The sequence below is a fragment of the Quercus lobata genome, chromosome 2 (genome assembly GCF_001633185.2).
Source record: "Quercus lobata isolate SW786 chromosome 2, ValleyOak3.0 Primary Assembly, whole genome shotgun sequence".
Classification (NCBI taxonomy): Eukaryota; Viridiplantae; Streptophyta; class Magnoliopsida; order Fagales; family Fagaceae; genus Quercus; species Quercus lobata.
In genome coordinates, this window is record NC_044905.1 from 35,677,321 (window position 1) to 35,694,017 (window position 16,697).

General features: G+C 33.1%; 1 protein-coding gene across 1 annotated transcript; it reads right to left on the reverse strand.

Moving 5' to 3' along the window:
- Window positions 1-2,004: 2,004 nt before the first annotated feature.
- On the reverse strand, window positions 2,005-16,270 carry LOC115975458 (laccase-15-like). Its single transcript, XM_031096242.1, has 7 exons — window positions 16,035-16,270; window positions 13,394-13,545; window positions 7,276-7,520; window positions 4,402-4,527; window positions 3,096-3,705; window positions 2,573-2,931; window positions 2,005-2,269 (listed from the first exon to the last, which is right to left on the reverse strand). The coding sequence occupies exons 1-7, from the start codon at window positions 16,140-16,142 to the stop codon at window positions 2,082-2,084; spliced, it is 1,788 nt and encodes a 595-aa protein (XP_030952102.1). The 5' UTR covers window positions 16,143-16,270; the 3' UTR covers window positions 2,005-2,081.
- Between the last annotated feature and the right edge of the window lie 427 nt (window positions 16,271-16,697).

Sequence of the window (16,697 nt, forward strand, 5' to 3'; positions counted from 1 at the left end):
GTTCATTGAGGTTAAACTTTACTAATACCAATATTTCACCCCACTCTTCCAATACAACAACAGGATTTCAAACTTGACACCATCCTAAAATCGCCAAGTCATGGGCCCACACCCTTGTACCCATCTTCAGCAAAACTTTAGCCACTATGCTCTCTCAATTGGACCATCAAATTTCCATAATTTTTTTACCCACAAGAACATCTCCCAACCACCTTCAAGTCATGCGGTTGGTTTCCTAATCAGACACAACAATCAAAAAATCACAAATCCAAGCCAAAACTAGGATTTGTTTTACAAATTCACACCCAATTAAAGAGTTTGAAGGGTTTGATTTTTACCCACAAGAACATCTCCCAAACATGGCTATATATTTCAAAAATTTAACTGTTGGATAGCATCTTTTTATGTTCTTAACATGCATATCAAATGTTGTTCAAATTGGATGTTAATTATTATTCGATCTATAAATGTATTTTTTATGCATAATTTAAAAATACAAAAACTTGAAATTTAAACATTTGATTAATGATATAGCTATCGATCTTTGATTTTCTTGAAAATTTTTAGGCATGGAAGATATAATAAGAAAATGCAATTTGACGATAGATTTTTCAAAATTCACATTCAATAAAAAGATAATAGGGAAGTTTGAAAAGTTTATCTCTAAACTAATTTGGAGAGAAACTTTGTTATTTATTTTATTATCTAGGTATATATAAGTGTTATTATATTTACAAAATTTTATTATTATTATTATTAAATAGATATTTGGGTTCGAGATTGATATATCAATTGAAATATAGAATATTAATTTTAAAATTCTTAATAAATTATATGGGTTTGATCAAAAATATATAAAGAAATATATGTATATAACTAATAAAATAAAATAGTAGTAACCTTGAAACAGTACATTAAAATAAGCTGATACTGACATATTTTTCTCCATATTTTTCTCCCATGGATAGACTGTAATAGACACCGAAACCGTATTGATAACATTGGTATAAAAAAAATCTGATGGATGGAAGAAAACTAAACACTAGAGAATTCTACTCCATGCAGGGCCCCCTGTCGGCGTCCTGTCCTAAATTGAAGTGTTGATGAGTCCCGTACGACCCACTTTTTGAGTTTTTCCATTTGACTTCAATTTTCAGCGTTTTTAAGATAGGCAATTGAGCATTCTTAGCACATTTAGACTCTATTTTCGGTAGTGTTCTTTAATGGTTAAAACCTTTTGTTTTTAAGAAACAAACACCCACAAAAGAAAGGGAACACAAAAGCACACCACAAATAATGGTTCAAAATTCTAATTAGTAAAATAAAATAAATGCATTGTCCAACTATAGAAAAATATAATTATTTTGAATTTAATAAATTAAAAGTTAACATTATCTGTATGGAATTATTAGTATTTGCATTTCTAACATAATTAAAATTAACAACAAATTGGATTAAATATATATATTTATATTTATACAAAATAAAATTTTTACTCTAACCTAATTTAAGTATATATGTATATAAAAGTCCCTTTTGGAGACTTAAACGCTAGTTCTTGCTACTCTCTCACACTTCACAAGCATTTATACTTATAGAATGACCATCGCACTAAGGGTGTGCGGTGGTGATTAAATATTTTAATTAATCTTTTACAGAACAATTAAAATCAATCTACAATAATCCTATGCATTCGTGTATAAGTTAACACTACGGATCAACAAATCCAATTTAAGTATTAATAAAATAAAGATCTCAACATTTTTTTGGAACACATGAAAAGACACAAGTTTTCATAAAATTGTGCTTTGGCACTCAAGATCTGAAATTTATGATCAAGAACATTATTGGAGTTTTCACACATAAAATGACCATTTTGCCCTTAATGCTAAAAAATAAAAATGATAAAAATAAAGGGTTGCAAAATGGGTGTCTACACTCTTGGAATATTGAATAATTTCTCTTTATGAACTATAGTTAATTTTTTTTGAGAAAGAACTATAGTTAATTAATGCAATAAAACATTTAACAAAATTATTACATAAGTAGATAAAGATGAATGCATTAAGAGAAAAATCGGATTAATTTTCTTTTTCATTTGATCCGTCATTGTTTTGGAGCCACGATCGTAATGGAACTTTGCATGGAGGCAAGTAAGGAGGGGGTTCACGGATGCTTGTCTCAGCAGTGTCTCCATTCTTTATAATAAAAACAGCTGACATACCCCAGGTCATATGTCTATCTAAATGACAATGCCAAAACCATACACCTGCCAAATATGTGATTGATGTTAACATCCATGATACATAATATAGATTATAGACCAACCAAAACAACATGCTTATAGATCAATGGGCTAGCTCACAAAAACATAGCACCTCTTTCCACAAGTTTGATCCCACCTTCCTTAATTTTATTATTATTTTTTTTTTATAAAAAAAATTATCGATATTTATTTTTATTATTTGCAGTTACAAGATCTTGTGCCAATGAATGTGCTGTCTCTAATGCATGCAATTTGTTTTATAATAATAGTAACTAAACATATAAAATGGTGATATATATAACTTGCCTGGATTGTTTGCAATAAATCTGATGGCAAGCCATCCATTCTTAGGGACAGCGATGGTATTCACTTCGACTGGATCAACCAAATTAAAATCTTTTGGGTCAGTTTCGTCTTTATAATTTCCAAAACCTGTTCCAACCACGTAAAAGCTATACCCATGCAAATGGATTGGATGAGTCCCAGCGCCTTCCCTCAAATTGGTACCTTGAAAAACAACCTCAACTACGTCATTATAATTCAACACCTTCACCTTGGTCCCAAGGTCTGTTATTGCAATATCATCTGGAAGATCGTCAGCTGTGAAGTTAAAATAATAAAGGGGTTCGTCTGGGAAATCTGTAGTGTAAACCCCACTAATATTTCTGCATATATGAAAGGTTTTAATTTAATCAAATGTCAAAATGTATTGTCAAAATATATGGTAGCAGGATACTCATGTTACATTTTGATGAAACATTTATATTTAGTTTATTCTTGACAAAACCAAAGCAATGAGTATTAAAAATAAATTATGGGAGAGACAAACCTGTAGTAAGCAAGCAGTATATTGGTAGCAATTGGACTACTCCAACTTATGTTATTCGCGCTTGTAGCCAGTATATCAGTACCATTACCTTTTGATGTACATGTGCTATTTCGGCAAGCAATGTCACTTATAGAAAGTGTTATATACATTTTGGTGGTTACGTTTAGGGGAACATTTACTGGATGTTCTTTGCTTGCTAAGCTCCTAAAATTCTTTGAGAATTCTATGGCAGCCTTCAAGTCTTTGTAAATGGGAAGTGTACTTGGAAAGGAAGGAGATGATGGGATGGTATAGTTTCCCTTGTATTCGATGATTGCAGTGGTATTGACATGGTCGAAAACTGTAACCTTTACATTTTGGCTCCAAAATTGTCGAGCAGCCATATAATATTGGCCAAGACTTTGATTTGCTGTGAGTAGGATATCCATGGTTTGTCCTGGGCTTATCATGATGTAACTAGTAGTTATAGGTTTGATATAATGTGCATCCATTCCAACAATTGTGAGATTGTGTTGAGCAACTGCAAAGAACATATCTGCAGCGACAATTGCGTTGACTAGACGAAGAAGATAGGTCTTGCCTTGATCAACCTTTAGATGGTATGTTGTTTCTACAAGATCAAGATTATGACTCAATTTATGATTCCAAAATGCGATATATTTATGGAGAGTGCTAAATATACTACAAATTTTAAATAATAAAAAAACTAATATAACAATGAATATGATCAGTGGATTTCTTAAACCTAATAAATGAATGTGTAATCACTCTTTTGTGATTGGTGAGACATTAACTTGTAATGATTATGCAGTAGAGTGATGTTAGGGATGGTACAAAGACTAATGATAGGAAAACTATAAATTTTAGAAAATGCTACAAATTTTACTATATAACATTGCAAATTAATGTGATGATGAATGTAGAAATAAAATAAATGAATTGTAAAAATAATGTAGTATTCCTAGTATCACTCATATGTTAAGAAATGAGAGTTCGAATTACTTTTTGTATTTGGTGGCAAATCAATTTGTAAGGCTTATGTTGTAAAATTTATGAAAAATGCTAAAAGTATTACAAATTTTACCACATAAAGCTTACACACGAATGTAACAATGAATATGATTGGTGGGTTTCAACTGCCTAATAAATAAATGTTTGAGTTAATTTTTTCTAATTGGTGACACATCAATCTATTAACTTTATGTAATAAAATTTGTAATATTCCGAGCATTACTCTATTAAAAACTTTAGAAGATTTTGATTTGGGGTATTACTAAAATGTAAAATGTAAAATCTGCTATCAAACCTTTGGAGCATGGACACAAGTCTCCTGGTTCGCCGTTTATGGTGAAAGCAACAGAGTGTGGCAAGTCACTTCCATAATATAGGCTATCATCCACTAAGGCTTTTAAGTTTCCACTATACCATGAACCTGCATCCTTAGCAAAACAAAACTGAATTAGAAATACAATAGCATAATATTATTCACTGACAGATACTAGCTGTTAACCTGTACAAATGCACGGGATGAGGCCGAAAATGATTTTTCACTATCAAATTAATTATAATTTAGTAAATATGCAGTTAATACTCAATAAAAGTTGTCCATGTTTAATTATCACTTCATTACTATAGATGCCGTACATCAAACATGAAACTTAACATTTAGAAATAATTAAGTACTTTTTTTCCACCAAATTTTGGAATTTGTATTGTTAACAAACTTTCTTTCGTTACATACAAAAATATTGGGCTGCACATAAAGTGCATTTTTTTTATTATTTATTCCCCATATATTTTTTTTTTTTTTGTGGTTAATTTTTCATTTTTCCCATCTATAGGACCCCGCTATATTATCGTGAGGATTATGAAACATAATATGTGTATCAAATAAATAGTCTCTACTCCTTATCTATAGAAGGCCCTCACATTTGATTGGACGTAACAATTAAAAACTTTACAGTTTCCTTGGAACATCTTCAGTAGCTCGACCAGCTAAGGATAGACCTTTTTTAGCTCAACTTCACTATTCTCCTTTATCGAGGCAAAGTTTCATACAACTCCTATTGGAACAATTTGGTGTTAAAAACACCATCTTTTCATTGCTTTTGCTTCTTTGGAGGCACGATTTCTCCTTGTTTTAGCCACTTGACTCCACAATGGAGTCGCCAAAATATTGAGAACCTTTTTGGGACAAAGGCTAAAATATAAGAATAGGCCCAAATCTCCTCTCAAGCTCTTTAAAAGTGAATATTTGTGGAGAGTGGAGCCTAAAATTCTAAATGTGTGATGAACAAAGTTAAATGGTGATTTAACAAGAGAGAAATCAAAATTAAATTGACAAAAATACAAAAAATACACATAGAACTTCAGGTTTGAAACTTTCCCCTATAGTTAGCAAGAAGAGGAAATTGAAAGAGATTGTAAGGAAGAGAGGGAAGGCTTCTCTGTACCAATATTTCTCCACCATAACATCAGAATTATGAAACCCTTTGTTGACTGAATGAGTTTTTGTTCAAAAGTTGCAGTTTTAAGAGTAAAGCATGGTCAGTGTTTTCAGCCAATGAAGGGGGTTATATATTGAGTCTTGGGTGTGTTTAATGATTGGTGTTTTGCTAATGGTTGAGGCTTTGAGCCACCAAGATATTGAATAAAGGTAATTTTAAGTTGGCTTTTGTTAGGTTCTAAATATTTTGACATAAATGTTTAGGTTCTAAATACTTTGTATGTTGGCAAACCAAGAACAAAAACTTGTCTAGGATTAGATCTTAGGGTTTATAAAGTGTTTTAGACATTGCTCAAGTTGATATAAGTCAAAGTTCAAGAACATACAAGTTGCAAAAGGAAGAATTGAAAATGTTTCAAGCTCAATCGATCAAGAGAGAGCTTCGATTGATCGAACTATGATTTTGAAGAATTTTAAATAAGGCCTAACAACTTGCAAACGTTTAGGGTTTGAGTCCAACATTGCTAGGTATAAAAGGAAAATCCTAATATACGTTTTTTAAGTCTTGAGAGTTACTTTTGTGAAATCTGTGAGGTATTAGACCTTCTAATTTCATCAAGCACCTACCAGAGATCAAACTCATATTGCTAGTTTTAGTGGATTAAAGTTGTAGTCAAGCTTCAGCTATCAAGTGTACTAAAGATCAAGACATGAGCTAGAGGTTCATGTGAGAGCATGTCCAAGTCAAAGAAGTCTGAGGAGTTTAGAGCCTAGTTTGGTAACTATGTTAGATTTACTACAAATTGGTATTTTTGACTGTAAATCTCAATTTGATATAGTGGATTGTTCTCTCGGGATAGTTCCCCCCAGGTTTTTATCTTGAAACGAGTTGTTTCAATGGTTTTCCTAGGTCATCACATCTTATGTTATTTAGTTTTTTACTATGCATGTTATGTGCGACGAATGTTTTACTTAGATCTGAATAATTAACCTAAGTAAGAACTTGGCTAATAAATTAGGTTAAACACTGTGTTTTCCAGGGATCTAAAACTTTACAGCTTTTGTTTGGGTAAAGCAAGGGCCTTTTAGCATGGTTTAGGAAATAATTTGACTAAGCACCCATTGTGTCCCCTGTTTCAACTATTTCAGATTCTTGGAGGCTGCATTTAGTGGTTGCCAATAGTTGGGATTGGCCAATGGGAGTTAGCCATGTCTTAAAAGCTAAAAAGGGTTCATTCAATAAATTTAGCCACGGACATCGAGAGCATAAGACCTCATTTGGGGTGAAAATTTTCTCCATAGATCTAAGGTGCTACTAGCTTCCCTAGCCCACTTGATAGCATGCATAGGCTAGGCTAATGATGCAAATGGTTCAAGAGGAACTGACGTATACTCTCCAAATCATACTTTGTCAGTTTCAGCAATGGGTGACATAAGCTTAGGCCATGCAAAAAGAAATAAAAAAAGAAAAAAAGAAAATATATGGATTGAGCCTACAAGGAAGTCAGGGTCGGCTGAAATAGGCTTGTAGAAAATTTGTCATGAAAATGACCATCAACAACAGGTAGCATTAGTCATATTTATTTTTTCAATACTCGGTAACTCCCATGCATTGAGTTGATGTTGTGGGTGATACCATATGATGTTGAATGTTTATTCAATGCAGAATAGATGTGGAATTTTTTATTTATTTACATGTAGTGGGATTGAGATATTTAAAAAATATTAACATACCAAGAACAATGATATCTTCTTCATCTGGTTTGGGAAATGGATAAGTTGTTCCAATAGCAGGCAAGATGACAATGGCACCATGAACATAGGCTCGTGTCCAATCGCTATGTGCATGCCACCAAAGAGTTCCCTCCTCAGTAGAAAATATGACTTCATAGGTGAAGTTTGATCCTGGTTCAATAGGACACTGCGTGATGTATTCTGGGCCGTCTGACCATGGATTTCTTGGTTGCTTTACACCATGCCTATAAGAACCATAAAATTATCCAAGGATGTGAATATTGTTGAGGAATACTTATGTAACAGATGGAGTGATGAAAATGTGTTCGCTAGATTTATTTCATCTTTATTGTCTGAATATGAATTCATAGAACTCGTGTTAATTAAGTTTTTTGAGATATATATTAGATTTATTGATGTTTGGTTTAGAGTCATCTTGTAACATTCCTTAACATTTTGAGAGCTATGATATATTCATTGGTGTTTAGTTTGGAGTTAGCATTCATAAGCGTCTTACAGGATTAATTAATGAGGATGTAAATAATTTAAAAAAATCTTTTTTTTTTTTTAGAAAGTTTAAACCTAGCGAGTCCGGGGGATTGAATCCTAAATATTTTTACCAATTATTAAAGATTTTACTAGTTGAGTTAACCGGAACCCACAATTTAAGAAAATTTAGATTAATCGAATCCAAATTACCCCAAAACCTCACATTTCGTGGAATACAGAATGCTACCAAAATATGTGTATAAATATTCCCAAGTTTAGAAAAAATTTATTTCTTACGAATGATTATCCTAATTTAGTCAAGGAACCTACCCTTAAATTAGATACCAAAATGAGTACGAAACTATTCAAATTGTCTAGTAGTATGTTGAAAAGTATTAAACTTACCTCCCTTGCATAACTCAATCAAACCACATACCTAATCAATCTACACTTAGACCAACAAAGCACTAGAATGTAAATGATTTTATTTTATGTCATTACAAAGTGTTAATGCATTGGACTTGTAATCAAGGATGCACGGACGCGGCTCCCAGGCCGGCGCACTCGCGTCCGACGCGGCGACTCGGGAGGGACGCCGCAGACCGCGCGTCCGTCCCGCGTCGTGCCGTGTCGCGCCACGTGGCGGATCCCGACTCGGGCCGACGCGGCCAAAATAGGCGCCGACGCTGCCGAAATCGGCGCCGACGCAGCCCAAATCGCGCCGACTTGGGCCGTATCGACCTGTATCGGCCGAAACGGCCGAGTCAGGCCGAAATTCAAAAAAAAAAAAAAAGAAAAAAAAGGTGCAAACGCACCGTTTGACTTAAGGACTCTTAACCTAAATACCCAGAACCCCCAGACCCTCACACTTCGTCCAAAACTCCTCTCTCACTCCGTCCCTCATCTCCCTTCTGCCTTCTCTGTGTGCTCCGTCCCTCATCTCTGTGTGCTTCGTCCAAAACATCATGGAATGTTTTAGTTTCAATCTTGTAGATTATATTTAATTTATGAACATCATGTTTTAGTTATTATCTACTATTGCTCTTAAATTTGGTATTTGTTTATATAATGTGAAAAAGTATGCTTAGCAATATATTAAACATGTATTGTAAAAATATTTTTAATAATTTTTTAATCGCCGAGTCCTGCCGCACCCGCACCCACCTTTTTCAAAAATTGCCGAGTCCCGCACCCGCACCCGAGTCCCGAAACGCACCCGTGCTTCATAGCTTGTAATTAATAATAGTTCATGCTATGCCTTTGTTTTGTTTTGTTTTGTTTCTCTGTTTTTTTGTTTTTATGGTATACAAAACTAATCAGTACACATTTATAAATATAATTAATACATGGTTTTTATTTTTTAGCTCTCATTTGTAATTTCTTTTAGATAGAGTTATTAGTGTTTTTTAATAAAATTAAAATGCGTAAAATATTTTAATATTATAAAAAAATGAGCATCATTACATTCCTAGGTCTACATTTTTGTTTTTTGTTTTTAATTCAATAATACAATAAGTTGTCACTCAGTCAGAATGCTCGACTTAAATTTACGTATTTTCTAGCATTATATTTATAGAAATATGAACACCAAATAGTGTAATTTACATATTCTCTAGCATTATTTATAGAAATATGAACAACAAAGAGTGCATTAAATTTCTCAAACAAAATACCACGTTAAAGTATGCTTCTCGGGTCACTTAATGCCTAAATCCCAAAAGGTTGTAACTTTTGTAAAAAATGGAAGATAATGTCATTACATGTGCGTTTGACAAACACTATATATATATCATGACATAGTTTTCTCATGGATCATCAATTCTCTTTCCAAAGACATAGCTGGTAGTGAGATCTATTCAGATTGAGCTCATGATGTTTGGATGGATTTGAAGGTATGGTATAATCAGAGAAATGGTCCAAGATTTCTTGAATTGAAGAAAGTTTTAACTTGTCACACTCAAGATTCACTTACTGTTGGAGAGTATTTCACCGAGCTGAAGTGTTTTTGGGAAGAATTGGTCAGTTATAGAATTTTGTCAGCTTGTTCATGTGGTGCTATGTTGAAGGTGCATGATATATTTCAAGAAGAGTATGTTATTGAATTCCTCATGGGTTTGAATGAGAGCTATTCCAATCTTGAGGGCAAATTCTTTTGCTTGAACCTATGTAATCAATTATCAAGGTTTTCTTACTAGTTTAGCAAGAGAAAAGGCAGAAATCTGTAGGCTCAAGAACAATTATGTGGTTGAATCTGCTGTGTTAGCTACTAGAACTGAAAGCTCTTTTGTTCATTGTTCTAATTCCAATAATAAAGATTGACCAATCTGTTCTCATTGTGGTTTGAGGGGTCACACTATTGACTACTGCTATAGGGTTCATGGATTTCCTCCTTGATATAGGAATGGAGGAAGGGAAGGTCAAATGCATCAAGCTGCAGTTTTTATGGTTCCTAGGCCAACACTTGCATCTGAAGCTCCTAAGCTCACCCTTTCACAGGCACAATCATAGTGTCAAGAGCTAAATAACATGTAGCTATTTTAAGTTCTCAATTTACTGAAATGGGTACTGAAAGCACAAACCCTCAAGAATCACAATCAATTGTTAAATTTCCAGGACCACAAGCTGCTTATGTGATGACACAGACTTCAGGTTCATACAGCCTTCAACCTTTGCAGCCTTTGAGGACATGGCAGGTATATTTCTTAAATCCTTTCTTGAACATTCAGTCTTCTCAGCTAATTTCACTGCTTCTTCCTTAATATCTTTCTAAGACTGGATTCTAGATATAAGAGCCACATACCACATGGTTCAATCCAAATGGTCACAAGGCAGTTGTTACACATGTAGGAACAATGAAGTTAACATCCACTCTCACCTTGCATAATGTTCTTTTTGTACTAACTTTCTCTTTCAACTTGATTTTTGTAAGACAGTTAACCAAAAATCATTCTTGCTGTTTAATTTTCTTGGATACCCTTTTCTTTATTCAGGGCCTACAACCATGACAGATGATTGGATTAGGTAGAGCAAAGGGGAATCCATACCTTTTGGACACTACTCTTACTACATACCCTTAATTTTCTTTTCCATCCATTGTTTCCAATGTTTCTTTTATGAATAATTTTTCAGCAGCTATGCTTGCAAGTTTTAGTTCCCTTACTTTTGTAAAAAATAAAAGCCAAGGTGTATATCTATGGCATGCCAGATTGGGGCATCCCTCCATGTCTAGGCAATTGCTCTTTTCTCATTGTAATCCTCAAATTGTTGTTAATAATAATGAGCAATTTACTTGGACAATCTGTACTTTGGCAAAGCATAAAAGGCTACCCTTTCGAAGTGCTAACCACATGTCTCAGCATCCTTTTGATCTTGTTCATTGTGACACATGGGCCCTTTTTCAATTCATACATTAGAAGGCTTTAGATATTTCCTAACCTTGGTGGATGACTGTATTAGAACTACATGGCTTTATCTCATGAGTTTAAAGTTTGAATCTTCTATACATATTCCAACTTTCTTTTCTATGATTGACACTCAATTTCATGCTAAGATAAAGTGATTCAAATCAGACAATGCTCCTGATCTCAAATTACTAGAGTTTTTCAAAAATAAGGGTCATATATTTTCATTGTTGATACACATCAACAAAACTCAGTTATTGAAAGAAAACATCAACATATTTTAGAAATGGTTAGAGCATTAAAATTTCAATCTAATATACCTATTCATTTCTAGGGTGATTGTGTGTTAATTGTTGTGTTCTTAATAAGGGTCATAAACATCTTAGAGAGACTCCTTGAGTAGTTAATATAACATATAGAGACATACTTAATCCAAAACGACTAAGCCCAATAGGTATGAGCTTAACTATGTTATATTTACCACTCGTTCTTCTCATCATTATTCAATGTGAGACTTCACTCACACCCAACAACATTCTCAAATGTAGCCAAATTTGCTACTGTGAGGACTCTCTTAGCTGTAGCTACAATTCAAGATTGGCATGTTATTAAACTTGATATTAACAATGCATTTCTTCATGGGGATTTCATGAAGAATCGTATATGCATTTGCCTTTGGATTATGCACTTGATGTTGCTAGCAAGTGGGAGGTTAAAGTTTGCAGATTAAACAAATCTTTGTATGGATTGAAGCAGGTTAGCAGAGAATGGTTTGATAAATTGACCAATGCTATTCTTGAACAAGTTTTGAGCAACCCAAATCAGATTACTCACTATTTACAAGAGTGATAGAAGGCACAGTTCTCATTGTTCTTGTATATGTAGATGACATATTGGTTACTATCAACAAGCTTGAAGATGCTAATAGTTTTAAGACATATTTGCACGATCAATTAAAGCTTCTAGGATTGGGACCTTTGAACTTTCGAGGCCTTGAGATAGCTAAGTGTACTAAATGCATGCACCTATGTCAGAGGAAGTATACTTGGAATTGTTGGAAGAAGCTGGGATCTTGGCCTCTAAACTAGCTAAATTTCCTTTGGATCAGAATTGCAGACTGTCAAAATACAGTGGTGAACTATTACAAGATGTTACAAAGTATAGAAGGTTGGTTGGGAAGCTTCTATTCTTGGCCCTCACTAGACCAGATATCACCATCAGTTGAGTCAGTTTATGGATAAACCCAGAATGCCTAATTTTCAAGATGCACTGAAAGTACTGCAATATCTCTAAGGTACACTGGGTAAAGGTTTATTCTTTGGGGCTAATTCTCAGCTGCATTTAAAGGCACACACAAATTCAGATTGGGCTTCTTGTCCAAATATTAGGAAATATGACCTAGGTTATTGTGTGTTCTTGGGAGACTTATTAATCTCTTGGAGGACTAATATTTAGTCAACAATTTCCAGGTCTTCAGTCAAAGCTCAGTATAGAGCAATGACTGTTACCACTTGTGACATTATGTGGCTGCTGACATTACTCAAAAGACTTAACTATAAGTCATCCTAGAGTTGTCTTACTTTACTATGATAGTCAAGCAGCTTTGCATATAGCTGCGAATCCTGTGTTTTATGAGAGAACAAAAACAAATAGAAATAGATTGGCACCTTGTGAGAGAAAAGATACAAGCCAAGCTAATCAAAACATTTCATGTTCCTACCAAACATCAGCTAGCTTACTTATTCACCATGCCTCTCAGTTCATATCAGTTTACTTCCTTACTTAACAAGATAGGCATTCTTAACATCTTTGCTCCATCTTGAGGGGGAGTATTAAGATGGTACAAATACAGAAAATTTGAAGAAGTGACACTTGCTAAAGTCATCATTTGTCTAAGCTACAAGTAGCTTTTCTTTTATAGGCTAAACGACATGTGTTGTATGTATATAGGCTTAAGCTTATAAGGTGGAATTTAGTTTGTTATCCACATGTATAGGTTGTTAGCTCTTAGTTTTCTTTCCCACATCTCTGATTCTGTATATAAATAACAGAGCTATGTATTTTGTACTAAGCTAATCATAATTACAATTAGTTACACTTTTCTCTTTCTTTCTACTTTTTCTTCCCTCCAAACACTGTGATTCTTGATTTAAAGCAACCAACAAAACTCATTCAAAAGCAATTTGAATACAGACATGCATATTTATGAAGAAAGTGAATAAGCTTACCAGTGAATGGTCACCCCATAATGACCGTGATTGTGAACATTGACATACACTGTGTCCCCTTTGTGAACCCGTATTACAGGCCCTGGAATACTGCCATTTACAACTAATATTCTCGATGTGTTACACAGCTTTGTGAAATTTTTCTCTGTAAGCTGCATGATAAGAAGCATATATATTGATAAATTAATCTAAGGACAAAAAAACCATGCTACTGTTCTCCAATCCAGGTGACAAACTCATCTATTCAAAAATTCAAATCTAAGATACTAGAAAGGAAAATGTTAAAAGTACGATAAATTTTTGGGAAAATTTCAATTTAAACCCTATAGTTTTGAGAAAGTCCAAATTAAGATACATGGTTTCAAAAGTACAAAATTAAACTCTAAACTCTTGCAAGGTAATAAATAAAACCCCGTAGTCAAAATTTGGTAACTACGTTAGAAGCAACAAAACACTTTGATTTTTTCATGTCTACTCATATATTGCAATCCTGGATGAAAAACAGGGCATCCCATATGAATATCGACATGCTTCAAAAACTCAATTCCTATTAACTTCTAATCTAAAACTTGGAATTCTAAACTACATTGTCAGTGTGGAGTTGGGAAGCTGAAATATGAGTGTTCATGGACACTGGAAGCTATCTGAAAAGCGCTCAATGTCAGCCTTGCAAGTTATGTTATAATCAACAAGAACCTCTCTTCAGACCTTCTACATCCCCTTCATCCCAATCAGTTTTGTGCAATTTAACAACCTGTCAATCTCTTCAATTTGCTACTGAGATTTAGGAGTATGTTGGAGCAACCAACTAACTTGAAACTTGTAACATGTCAATATATTCAATTTACTACTGGAATTCAGTTTCCGGCCTCTGTGTGTGTGTTAATGGTGTTACCAAATTTTGACTTCAGAGTTTAATTTGTTAGCTTTCAAATATTCAAGGTTTAATAACTTTAATTTGATACGTTTTTAACTATAAGATTTAACTCAAACTATTCCTAAACTATAGAGTTTAAATTGAAATTTCCCCTATATTTTATAATAAATTACAAACTGATATGACAATGCATATAATTGGTGGATTTCAATAACACAATAAGTAAAAGTCATTTATTTTTCTTAGTAGTGTTGAATCAATTTGTAAAGTTTATATAATATCCCTAGAATTAGTGGCGGAGGCAGGATATTTTCATAGGGGGGGCCAAGTTAGTTATGCCTACATTGTGTCAATGGGTAAAGCCTACGTTAGTTCAGCCTACATTAGCTCAAAATGCAAAAGACTCAAGTTAATTTGGCCCAAATTGTGACCAAAAATAAAATACTTAAATTCATAAACTAACTTTAAGTAATTAAACTTGTGCCTACATTTTTTTCACTATACTAAATTATTTGTACTTAGGTTCGAACTAACCTTTTTACATTTTAGAGCTTTTCTAAGGAGTTACATCTAATGTTTCAGCATTTAGGATAAAAGGTTGATTAGTAGGTTCTGAGTTTTGAAGATTTATATAATAATTTTTGTCACAAAAAAAAAAAAAAGTGTGAATTACTATTTAAGTGCAATTAGATCAAATCAAACAATAAAACAATTATTTGTCCTCCTACTATTATCAGATAATAAATAGATAATCTAGTATGCTAATATAAACAACACTATTATTATTAGAGATAATGTACTGTGTAAAGAGCATTAAATCAACAGAACAAAACTAATATATCTTCTTATTAAAAAAATAAAAATAAAGGAGGAGAAAAGTATTATATCTGTACAGCTCTACAGCTCTTCTTTACTAAGTCTTGAAGTTTACTAATCGGCTTCTCAAAAAAAAAAAAAAAAAAGGGTTTACTAGTCGGTCAAAGAGAATTTTTTCACAGTAGTGTTGAGCAGTTATTAACAAATATAACAGCAGTGTCGAGCAAACAGACTAGAGAGCGTTAAAAGAGAAAGAGGTGTACTAGTGGTGCCGACGAGGAATGGCGTTACAGACTCCCGCAAGAACACTGTTGGCGTGGTTAATTGGCCATGGCAAGCGGCGCAATTGGGACAGTACACAGTAATCAAATTTGTTTGTTTTCCCTTCCTTTTTTTTTTTTTTTTTTTTTTTTGAGTTTATATACGTTGCAAATTTTGACTTTATTAAAGGTGAATGAGAGGTTTTGGAGGAACATGAGCTGATTATTGGGCCAGATGGTGGATTTTTTTTTTTTTTTTTTTTTTTTTTTTTTTTTTACCAAATTTAATTTTTTGAGTTTTTTCCTTTTTGCCAAATTAATCTTTTGGGTTAAATTTTTACTGGATTAACTTAATAATTTGAGTAGCCTATTCTAAATTTTGAGAGAGAAAATTTTTAGGGGTTCATAAATATATTTTTATGTAATTTTTAGATTTATAATCAAATGTTAAAAAAAAAAAAAAAATAATAATAATAATAATAATGGAAAAATTCAAAAGTTAGAGGGCCATGGCCTCCCTTGTCCCCCAGCTTTGCCTCTGCCTAGAATCAAACACATTTACTTCTATATATAGACATTATTGCAGCGGTGATTTTCAAGTTTTTTTTTTTTTTGGCTGAATAAAGAGACGGGTGATTTTGAAGTTAAAAAATAAAAGTCAAGACTATAATATAGTAAGAGCACTTACAACGAACTCATAGAAATGGACCTTGCCTTCGACCATGCAAAGACACTGCGCAACGAGAAACACAAGGCCAATAAGGTGTATCAACGATTCTTTGTTCTTGAAACTCATATCTCACTCTCTTCAATGTGATATTCACTCTGTGCTTTGAGAGCTAGCTATCCACATATGAAGCCTGACTTTATTTCAAATGTAGCAGTCCTTACGAAAGGGACTTATATATGTGAAGGGTGGTGTTTTAGCTACCAACACAGCGCTAGCTACCACACAACGCTAAAGACGAATGCGTAGACGGAGCCATGGTTGGACCTGGGGGATGTCCCCAAATTTTTTTTAAAATATTATTATATATATGGGTACTAATTTTAACAATTTTGTTTTAAAAAATTACACTTTTGATCCTTTAAAAATATTATTGATTCTTTTAATAGTATTGTTATAGTCACAAATTTTTTTATAACATTTATACAAATGGTTAAGATAATAAATTTTTATTGGTTTGCATTTGGAACCACCACTTACATTATCACCAATTTGTAAAAAAGTTTGTAATTCAAACATTTTCCACATTTTAAAGACCAAGTCTAAAATCTAAAAAAGAAATATACAAGCCCAAAAAAATTAGTACAACAACAAAAATTATCAACAGTAAACTAAAAAAAAAAA